At 46.6% G+C, this 10,000-nt stretch overlaps 1 protein-coding gene across 1 annotated transcript in view; it reads left to right on the top strand.

Moving 5' to 3' along the window:
* Positions 1 to 5,751: 5,751 nt before the first annotated feature.
* The window catches only part of LOC148582674 (uncharacterized), an 11,337-nt gene continuing 7,088 nt past the window's right edge, over positions 5,752 to 10,000 (top strand). The window contains exon 1 of the mRNA XM_088512060.1: positions 5,752 to 5,950. Coding sequence (XP_088368186.1) covers positions 5,752 to 5,950 — 199 coding nt within the window. The remainder of the gene's footprint in view (positions 5,951 to 10,000) is intronic.

The raw sequence follows: 10,000 nt of genomic DNA, 5'->3' as shown, positions 1-10,000 counted from the left end.
TTTCAACAGAATCCGATTCGAGAGCAGATAGAGCAACTGTCCAATCTCGCTCGGGTAAATGATGGGCTCTTAGTGGGCAATCCCCTGTTCTCTTTGCTGTTGCTTGAGAATCCGCAGAAGGGCTTAGACGAGACCTAGCATCTCTCAGCTCAGATTCGGCATATCCGGTCTTAGCAGCAAATCCTTCCTCCGAAGATGGACAGCATCCGCTCTTTGACACCCGTAATGGGCATGGTATCCCCATAGTCAAAGCAGAGAGAAAGAGAAGAGTTAGAACAAGAAGGATTAGTTAGCACTACCCCAGATCCATATGCATAGTAAAATAAGAGGGTAGACAGAGGTGCAACCTTATTGGCTTAAGCATCCGATTTTGTCCATGAGGAGGAAGAATACCGGGTTATCGAATCCCCTGCATGTGAGGGTGGTAGGCTTTATGCCAAAAAGAATCCCGAGGACAAAAGTAAATCAGAATAGGCTTTGAGGGAGAAGGAATCCCCAGCTATTGACTCAGCTACTATTGAATCCGATCCTAGGGCTTTAAAAGAAGAGTACGAGTTAGCAGGGCTGTCTCACCTTGGGCTTGTTGGCCTAGCTTTTGGCGGAATAACCGCAGTAACCTCCTTCACTTCATGCCTTTGATAGAACGGAGATGGGAATTAGGCTGCTGGTAGTACAACTAGGCTCTTTGCAAGATTCTCAGCATCTACGGGGAGAATGCCCCAAAGCCCCCTTTCTCCAATTGCAATTCCAGAGGGATATCCTTTTAGAAGCTCTCCTGGCATTAGCGGAATAAGAGCAGTGGGACTTGAGCTAGTGGGATAGATTAACTATTTGAATGTCCCTCTTCGATTTCGATGAGCAGAGGACATTAGCTTTAGCAGACCATTTGCGGCATATACTACTATTTCCATGAAGACGATAACTGAACACTTACTTTCTTAATAAACTGACACTAGGAATAGTCTCGAGAACCCCTAGTTGCCCGCTACGCCCCTTCTGCGACTTTCTTTCCTTGCTAGGTCCAATAGGCTCTTTGTCGGTCTTGATGCCGAGAGCTGGAGTTCATCCAATGCAGCCGTGATCTTATATACGATGATACCACCAGACGCGCATTCCTTGGGATCAGAAGGAAGACTATCCCTGTGCGTGCTACTGCTCTAAGGCTTTCAATAATGAATTTGATGGCATGCTTTCGACGTGCTGTGATGAGAGGTGCCTTAGCCTAACATATTAACATCCCGTCCTTTTGAGTTGTAAGCAATGTTCCTTCGCTTTGTGAAAGTGATTTTACTTTTATCTTCTTAATGGAATAAGAATAAATAACTGGGCAAAGGCCCTTTTCTGGGTATGGCCACAAGGTAGCGAGTGCAAAGCAAAGAGGCAGTAATGCTAATTAAAGAGCCTTCCTTGCATGGCCTCATCGCAAAAAGTCTCTTTCCCGTGCTATCAAGATCAGGAGAGAGGCTTTGCGCAAGAAAGAATATATCGCCTAGTCTAACTCTTAAGTCGGAACTAGAGGCAATGAATATTTGAAGGAGTAATTGGCTTTCTTTTTCACCTGGAATTGAACTGTAAGAGAACCAATCCATTGTCTTCGAATAGTCAAGGTATGCCTTTCCAAAGCCAGTTAAGAGATCAGCCTTCGTGGACAATAGGCCTCGAGCTGGTAGTAGCGGCAAGGGAGGAGTGAATACCCGCTTAGCCCCTTGCTTTTTATGGCTTACCTTCGTACCCAAGGGAGGTTTTACCCACCAAGTCCAGCTTTCTTGTGAAAGTCTTGGCTTGCTCTTTTTCCATGTCTGTTGATGGCGCTTGCTATTGAATGTCTTGATTGCGCATAGCCCTTTCATGCTTCTTTGTAGCATACTTAAGATGCTGCGGGATAAACGCTCTTTGAAAGGTATTGAAAGGTAAATGAATGCTTATCCTGTGGATGCGGCATTAGCGGTCTTAGCACTTTCCCTCTTAGAAGGAGGAATCCGCTAAGGCTAGGCACCTTATTCAAAAGGTAGAGATTCATCTTTCAAATGGCCAGTGGCCATTGGACATGGTAGCAATCCGCTAACGGAGCGGACCCCATTCACCCCCTGGTCAAACGGGAGCGAGCCCTTCCCCGTAAGCTACGTTGGCCTGTTCCTCGAGTGTGGGTATTCAGTATTCGGATCTGTCTCCTGGCTTTAGTTTAAGGTCCGAGTTTACCTTTAGTACTTCTCGCTTTAAAGGAGAAGAGATAGATCGCTTACAGCTTTACTTACTTCCTTCACTTACGACTTTCAATAGCGCTTGCTTGATTCGCCCTCCGACTCCGAATAAGAAGGATTATATTCTGTATCTCCCGCCGTACGCCCTTTCCGCTATCCAGAAACAAAGATTGACTTTACCACCTTTAGAGCTTATTGACGACTTCCACCTGGAACTGAAAGGATTTAGAAAAAGATCTTCCCACCTGCCGGCTTACCACATCAGAAAGAAAGAAGGAACATATCATTAATCTATCCAATGCGCCTTAGTATAATAGGCCCCCCGTGGAAAAAAAGCGCCGAGGACAAACTCTGACCATATAATATATAATAGAAACAAAAAGAAATGATCGATGTAACACCTCGCTTGAATCCCGATGGTCAAGACCATATCATTACGAAAAAATAGGACTGATCTCGTATGATTACTTAATTAAATGAACCTGTCATTCGTTGTCAGACACACTGATCGAGAAAAGATAGCAATCATAGTAATGAAATCATGGTTGGCACGAGTCTTCCTCACTATAAAAGGCCTTGGGTCGAATATCGGTCATACCACTGTTTCCCTCTTCACAATAGAATTTGAACGTCGATCATAATGGATCCACAAGGACCCCCGGGTCAGTGACGAAAGTTACCAGGAGCAGTACTTCTCCCGCCGGGCTGCCTAGCTGAAACATCTCAGTAACTACTGGCAGATCCAGTGGAAGGCCAGAAGAGTAGGTATGGCCGTGGATGATGGTCAAGTGCTACGGAGAAACCAGAACGATCTGGTTGATCTGGTCTTCGACATACTGTTGCTCCGTATGAAGATTTCGGAGGTGGAGGACGAGATGCGCAGTGCAAGTCGAGCGAGGTAGAGCATCATTCATAGGCGAGCAGGCGAGTTGTCCCATGTCTAGTCGAGTGTGCGAGTGGGATAGGCGAAGTAGCATGTCTAGGCGAGCGGGATAGTCGAGTGGATGGATGGCAGCACGGCGAAGGAGGCTAGCGAGGGAGAGGAACGGGCGTTAACCTATATAGTAGGGTTCCAAACCTTGGCTTGCTTGGCTGGCATGCCTGTCAGGTTGGTTTTCTTCCTAGCTGGCAAGCCCCTTCTCATAGTTGCTTGTCTTTTTATCGCTTCGCTTACGAGGAACTAGCTTGCCTGAGCCTGCCTTGCATACTGATTCCCGTTGGTTCTTGGTTTTGGTAAGGTCTTCCTCTTCAAGTAGTAACGCTTCGCATTCGCAGGAATTAGCCCGTTGCGGTAACATCGTTCAGTTCATAGGTTTGTGATTCGAGGAGTTCTCTTTTCGGTACCCTATCAAGAGTACAGAGTTCCTCACTACTGCCTTAAAGCCTGTCAAGTGGAGCCTGAGGGTAACTGGATCTTTTTGATCTAATAGATGCATAAAGCAGCTCTTGCAATGAGTCTCGCTTAGTCAGGAGCGCAAAAAAGGGCGCCATGCCGGTCGTGTGGTGACTTGACTGGCTGTGTTTCCAAGAGAGACATGGTGGAAGAATGCACGTGGTTTGTTGTTCTAGTGGTTCCTGTGCAGATGAGATAGAAATATGGGTTGGAGAATTAGAAGATCAAAAAGTGAAAAAGCCTCCCCGGGCACGGATCCGCTGGCTAAAGGTGACTCAGTTGCCTCACTATCCCCTTAACCCCCCTCCTCTTCTAGACCTGGAACAGCCTCTTTACCAGCCATATATCTATCTCTACGATTGAGATAATCGGCCACCTCATCAATTCTTTCTTGTGAAAGGGACCCAACTTGCCAAGTACCTCTTGTACAAAAATGAATTCTTCCCCTCCGGCTGGGCATAAAAATATCTGTAGAAGAGGGGGCTAACTTGAAATAAGTACTTAACGTATACCTGACATCAGTGAGCGATTCTGCTATTGGGTAAGGGATTACTTGATCTAACCCAAACTGCTTCGCAACCCTATGAGGCTTATACACTGTAATGAACGGGGGCTTCAAAGTCACCGGAACTTTTCCATGAGACCACGTCCGAGATCCTTCCGAGGCACTCAAAAAATATGAGAGGGGGTGAGCATTCTCAAGAACCAAAAACACTTCCTGGTTATGTGACCACTGGGCAAGTAAATAATTTCATTTTCATCCTTATCCCAAAAGAATACCTTTTCGCGGTAAGGCCTCCATTTTAAGATTTCCTCAACAATGAGGATCTTAAAGCACTCTCCTGTACTCAATGTGGGTGGGGTCAAATCTGCATATTTCTCAGCCCTGGACCTATTTCTCATTTCCTCTGCCTCCAATGTAACACGAGGGGCTACTGGGGGAAATCTTTCGTAAGCCCAAAGAATCAGAAGCCAAAACGGCCCATATAAATCGAGCACCGATCCAGGAGATTTCGGAGCAATTTGAAGATTCCTATCTCTGAGCTCTGTAGCATACTCTGATAACCCCATGTAGAGTTGGGCCACTACAGTGCTAGCCCAGCAAATATTTCTTTGATTCAGCAATCTTGCAACTGTGATGAATACATAATTTTATAAATTACGAGTTCCAGGTGGAGAAGGTATAATGTTTTGTGAAATCAAATACAATACGAAGGCTGCGAAAGCCTCCTCACTCATGTCCTTATCGTAGACCTCAATCAAAGACTGAAGAGGGAAAAAACGGTTCTTGGCCGAACAAATTTCCCTTTAGGCTTGTTTCCACCTGCCTTCAGTAATTTTCAACAGTATCCTTCTCCTCTGGACTCAGATCTCTTTCCACACAATGAGCAATATCTTCACCCTAAGGGAACCCAAGCATTCTTGCATCCTCATCAGATTAACAAGGAAAGTCACTTCACCAAAAAGCGTAACGAAAGTATTCGTATACGGATTCAAAAAATTTCGACGAGGGCATGAAGAAGTGGCTTGTTAATCTGATGATCCACTGTGGTGTTGATTATGGCTTGCAAGAGATTGACTTCTTATAATTTATTCCTCCATCGACTGCAGTTAACAACTCTCTTTGTCCAATCCTCCCATTTATCAGCTTCTGGGTTATGAGCACCAACAAAGTTTACACTGCTCCTCAGATCCCATGGGTTCGTCCTTAGGGATTGCAATCTGAAAGGAACTACGGGTTCTTGTTCAGTTCCTGGATACGCTGATTGGACTTGCAGATACCAGAGGTCTTCTGTTCGATCTCTGAAAATGGGAAGATCAGTGTCATGCCCATCGGTTCTCGAAAGGATTTCTTGTTCTGGGATTTCCATGATAGGAGGTATTTGACCCCTCAATTTGGCAAGATTCTTCTTTCATTCTTTCTTCGTCAACCGAGGGCCAGAGGCTTTCTTTTGTTTTGGGGCATTTTTTGACAGAGTGAAATAGTGAGGGCTTGAGAAGGATTCATGGTTCTGGTTCGCAGAATGAAAAGGGGGAAGTCAGAAGTATTTTCTGTTGATTTTATCTTGCTGAACTTCCCTTTTAAAAGAAGGGAAAGCTCTTTGATGCTACTACCGGTACCAAGATCGAGACCTACTTGATGTGAAAAGCACAGGAATGGGCCTACAGAGAAAGACCCTGCTACTGTCAATCAAGAAGGACAAGGCAGAAGGAAAGGATTGCTATGGCTGTTCGCGGTTGCTGCTTGAAGCTCTCTTCTCTATCCCATCCACCACCCATATGAATAGCGAAGCGAAGCCTTACCCAGATCGAGATGAGAAAGACAGGGCAATTCCCAAGCTAGACTCACACGAATGTTTAATTGAAAGCTCTGTTCTCCTTCCCCATACCAGATCGAAAACAACAACCTTGAGTCATCTACATTGATTGAGGAATCGTACCTGTCACGTTGAACCATGTCTGTCAACGGTGAAAGATAGCCCTAAAGTGGGGGCCCCGGAGATAGGATTTCTCAACTTTCGATCGACGTGACAATCATGCCTGCTTGACAAAGCCCTTTTCAGTCTCCCAACAAACGAAAAAGGATTGCTGCGAAAGCTGTGCTCGACGCTCTCTTTCCTATTCCACTGCGCTAAGTGGTCTTTCCCTTGCTGGCTGGATGACTACTATGGACAAACATGACGACTACTCCCAGTCTCTGGTCAATCCATGCTGATGCTAGAAGAGCTATTCCCGCCGCCCACCCGAAAGAGAGGAGGAAGACTAACCGCCATCCTGCTCGAACCTTTGCTGCCTGAGTTACATAGCTGACTGCGAGAAGGAAGGTTCAAGCTATGGCTGTCCCATGGGATGCTCATTCGAAACCTTTGTCCGGTCAACGCGAGAAAGAGAGAAGCGATGTAGACATAAGAATGGAAGGTTTGCTTGTCAGCTGTCGGTCCAATGATGCTCTTCTAGCTTGACCTACACGGCAAGGGAAAAGATCAAACACGAGGCGGGAAATGCCTCGCACGAACTATCTGATCAACTTGTTTTTTCCTATCACAGGCAGCTGAGCCATGTTTGATCGTCGTGTACATGCTCCGTTACAGCTTCGTTCATGTGCCAATCAATTGCCTTCTTGAGTAATGGGAACCTTATCAGTAGGGGAAGGAAGAGTTTTGATCACCGTGTGGGTAGTATCAGTTAGGGTTTCCGTTTCATGTGCACGAAAAAGAAAGACTGGTGCTACTATAGTACAAGCATACGAGCAAAGGACTCTACCTACCCATACTGACGAATGAAAGAAGCTCAGCCCTTACGCGAGAAGGGCGGTGGGTGGGCTGCGAGGAGGAGAAGAGGCTAAAGTTAGCTAGCAATTACTCAGAGGGAAGTCACCGCGGTGACGGTACAACGACTTGACCCGGACTCGTATAGGTCGCACATTCTTCTACCTACGACAATTTCTTGATCACATCAAACTGAGACGATAAGGGCACCTTCGGTGCCCGAGTTCCCAGGGTCTTCATTAGCTGTAAGTAGTAGCAGCCTGCTTTAGCTGTAAGTGGCATTAGTAGCTTTGACTGCATGAAGTTGTAATAGCTCGCCTTCTTTCTTCCTGTAGTTACGGATAGGTCCATTCCTTTTCTTTATTAATATTTAAGAAGGTCGACAGCAGATGGCTGGGAACGGATAGATTGATACCCACCCAACAATGGATACGGAAAGAGAAATGGACAGGGACGAAAAGTGAGGATCCAGATATCACTCCCATACTACTCTCTAATTCGAGCGAGGGCCGGGATTACTGAACTCTTAAGTAAGGGGTTGAGGGACCGATGGACATGTGCACGATAGAAGGTCATCCAAAGGGTTACAGGGATCAGGCACAGGAGATAAGGAAAACTTAAAAGCTTCTCAGCACCGGAGTAGGAATTCGATCAATCACTATCGATGCCAGGCAGATCGGGATTCATGGGAACGAGAACCTTTTTCCGAGAAGAGTGGAGCGAGGGATGGAAAGGATAGATGAATAGGTTTAAGCCTCCGGGATGAATTTCAAATTTCTAAGGCTGATGATGCACTCCGGCAAGCTACTATGGAAGAATGGATTCCCGAGCGCTGGGGCAAGGAGGGCTATGGGGTAGGTAAAAAAGCTAAAGCCGATGATACCGAGGGCTAAAGGTGGGGTAGGTTAAGTAGATCGAGCCCAGGGTGCAATTCCCCATGTTGACTCCCTGCCAGCCCACTTAAATCATTCGGTTGCCCGGAGCCCTATGCCTAGCTAAGCTCATGACAAGACCCGTGGAAAGGATCAATGAGGCGAAGCGAGCGATGAGCATAGGATAGCTTCTGTCCCACCTCAGAGTTACTAGATAATGACTTTGAGAAGACTGAGTGCTAGTTCCTTAACATCCGAAATAGAATGACATAAAGGATGTGTCAAAGCCAGGGGAGTGCTGACCCATCACAACCTATGTAGGCGCGTTCGATTGCGCGTTAAGGCAAAAGTTCAGTCTTTGGTTTTTCAGAGCAGCAGTCTTAAGCTTATTACGGTCATTCAATCCAAAGAGTGATCACAGAAGTGGCCATAAGCGAAGGGGAAATAGTTTGATGACGCTAACACTTCTAACTCATGAGGTGACAATGTGTCCTCCATGAAACAGAGGTAGCGCCGTGCAGGAGCGCGCTGAGGCTAGTGAGCCCTGGGAGAGAAGCCGATACTCAAGCTGTAGCGCTGCACACCGATTCTCAACCCAAGGACAATCTATCTATGCATGATATTTAGAGGTGGGGACTGTAAATGAGTAAGGCCTTCTGTCTAATTAGGATATTTATTCTATGAGTTACCGAGGAGTGGGAATTGGGAAATTCCACAAGACAAGAAAGGATTTCTCCAAAGAAAAGATTGGGAGGAATTGACTGACGTTGCGGGACATTACGTCCTTTCGTTCGGTTATTGAGTGACGACCCAGCTGGAAAGGAACTCCTTGTATGGAAGCCTACCACTGATGCAAAGGATTAGCACCAGCTGGGATCAACAAGCAGATCGGGCTAACGGAAGGGGAGGAGTTAGTCGTTCTGCCATCGATTACAGGTTTTTTAATTCCCTCGCTAAATATCTAATAGAGTGTTTTTTTTTCCGCTTGTGATAGGTCTTGGGGGGTATCCCTTGTTACGACCTGGGTGTAATCGTCATAGATGGCCACCATATCCCCTCCAAGCACGCAAGCAGGCGGAACGAGCAACAAACGTGGGCCTCCTCATTCTCGAAAGAACGAACATGAGAATTATCAAAGGAACATGAGATCGGTAAGCGATTACACACGCTTCCTCCCTAGCCCCTATGCCAAAGGTCTTTAGAATGAGGACAAGACCGGGTGTCGGTTGGTGATCTTTATCAGGACGAGTTAGATCGCGTGCGCAGGCCTCGGAAGTAGAACGGGCCCGGGGATGGTGTCCCCTGCTGGCCCCCCGAAAGCCCTCTTCTCAAAACAAGTACGCATCATGTACACAGAAGAGCCCTCCGATCTAACTGCTGGTAAGCGAATAGATGCCGAAAGACGATGTCCCACACGTGCTCTAAATGAACCATACGTTGAGAAGGAGGCTTAGGCTGATAATGTACGCCGAGTAATAACATGGATAGGATGGACGTGGTTCCCACTTCACAAGTAGGCACGGGTGAGTTCCGGGTCTTTGATGGTAGACCGCCTAATCTTGTAGTTAAGGGTGTTCGCTCAACGCTTATTCAATCCATGACGACCATGTCGCCATGTAAAGTGACTTGACGCATCACTGAATGAAATCCGCATGACGTGGAAAGATTAAATTATCTAAAGGAACGCCCTCACAAGATCTAAGGGATTGTGGCCCAATCTTAGGGATCAGTCGTACTGGCAATGAGAGAGGATTCCCGAACTGGTGTAACTAACTTAACACCTCATCTGATGCAACGGGGGGTGCCTGACCCGCAGCGTTCTGGGCGAGACAGCGAAGCGTGTTTCGTAAGTCGGAGCAAGTGAGCCAACGCAAAGCTATCCGAAGGTGAAATCCTGGCCTTCGATGCATTGAAACTCAGGCCCTACTTCTTACCACGACAAGCGTACGGTACGTGATAGCCCATAAAGACCCGGTGAAGTATATGCTGACAAGACGACATTCCATCGAAAGGGAATTTAGACGATAGAGCTCTTCCCCGTCCACTATACCGTTCGCCGGAAATCCGAAATGGACTAACTCGTTTGGATGAAAAATGGGCGAAACGGGTTGCTCGCCCGACCCTAAAAAGAGAAATGCTAGCTAGCGATATAAACGGCTTTACCGCAAGGCTGCTTAATTATTTAAATTGAGGAGAAGGGCGGTGGGTGGGAAAAGATAAAGAAGCATGAGAATAGGAATATCCTGGTCCCTACAAATCCAACAA

This window comes from Corylus avellana, unplaced genomic scaffold (assembly GCF_965113065.1).
Source record: "Corylus avellana unplaced genomic scaffold, dhCorAvel1.hap1.2 HAP1_SCAFFOLD_50, whole genome shotgun sequence".
Taxonomy (NCBI): Eukaryota; Viridiplantae; Streptophyta; class Magnoliopsida; order Fagales; family Betulaceae; genus Corylus; species Corylus avellana.
The sequence above is the reverse complement of the archived record's forward strand: the minus strand, read 5'-3'. Positions and strand labels throughout refer to the sequence as shown.